Source organism: Penaeus monodon, chromosome 23 (assembly GCF_015228065.2).
Source record: "Penaeus monodon isolate SGIC_2016 chromosome 23, NSTDA_Pmon_1, whole genome shotgun sequence".
NCBI lineage: Eukaryota > Metazoa > Arthropoda > Malacostraca > Decapoda > Penaeidae > Penaeus > Penaeus monodon.
In genome coordinates this window covers 39,123,173-39,123,996 of record NC_051408.1, presented here as the reverse complement: position 1 = coordinate 39,123,996, position 824 = coordinate 39,123,173, and the positions used below count along the sequence as shown (strand labels likewise).

Below are 824 nucleotides of genomic sequence, written 5' to 3'. Positions count from 1 at the left end.
GGTATGCTAACAGTTGCAAATAAAGATATTGCTCAGGTTTTCTTGCTACACTCCTATGACTAACAATTTATTTTTATCATCATATTACGATTATGTTTGAAATCATTGTTTGACTCCTCAGGCTTCCTTACACCGAAGCCACCATCATGGAAACCCTCAGGATGTCCTCGTTAGTTCCTAGAGGAATCTTTCACTGCAACAGCGATGGAGACGAGCAGATCGCAGGATACAATATACCAAAGGTAAACTGATGGTTCCTACACTGCAGTTACGCAAAGTGGGTGCGGTCGTTATACTCCAGCCATCTTTCTATTGTGTAAATTTGATTGATTACTGTAATTAAAAGCGCGTGGGATCTCTATCTTCCATGCGAAATGTGTAAATTATAGACTTGTTTTACTTGCAGACGATTTTAAAACAGCAAACAAAAATGCAATTTGATTTTATATGGGACTAGGAGACTGTTACTTGTATTGATAGAGTAGGTTCACGGGGCATGATCCTATAGTGTTAGATTCCTTATTTCATATTTCACTAAATATCGTTGTTGAAAATTGAAAGGATTAATGAATGGCGGTATATTTCGATGTATTTATTACCATTGCTTACAGTAAAGCCTAATCTCTTGACCTTTGACCTAGGGCTCCCTGCTGGTCCCCGATATGGAGAAGTGCCACCGAGACCCTCAGTACTGGGAGAAACCTGACCAGTTCTATCCAGAACATTTTCTCGACGAAGACAATCAAGTCATCACTAAGAAAGACGGTTTTCTCCCCTTCTGTGTTGGTTAGTGGTTATTTACTTCTACTTTGATGACTGTAAGG

The 824-nt window shown here is 39.3% G+C and overlaps 1 protein-coding gene across 1 annotated transcript in view; it reads left to right on the top strand.

The window, feature by feature from the left end:
- LOC119588244 (cytochrome P450 2L1-like) overlaps positions 1 to 824 on the top strand; it is a 14,472-nt gene that overhangs the window by 6,791 nt on the left and 6,857 nt on the right. The window contains exons 11-12 of the mRNA XM_037936940.1: positions 122 to 242; positions 642 to 786. Of these exons, the coding sequence (XP_037792868.1) occupies positions 122 to 242; positions 642 to 786 (266 nt within the window). The remainder of the gene's footprint in view (positions 1 to 121; positions 243 to 641; positions 787 to 824) is intronic.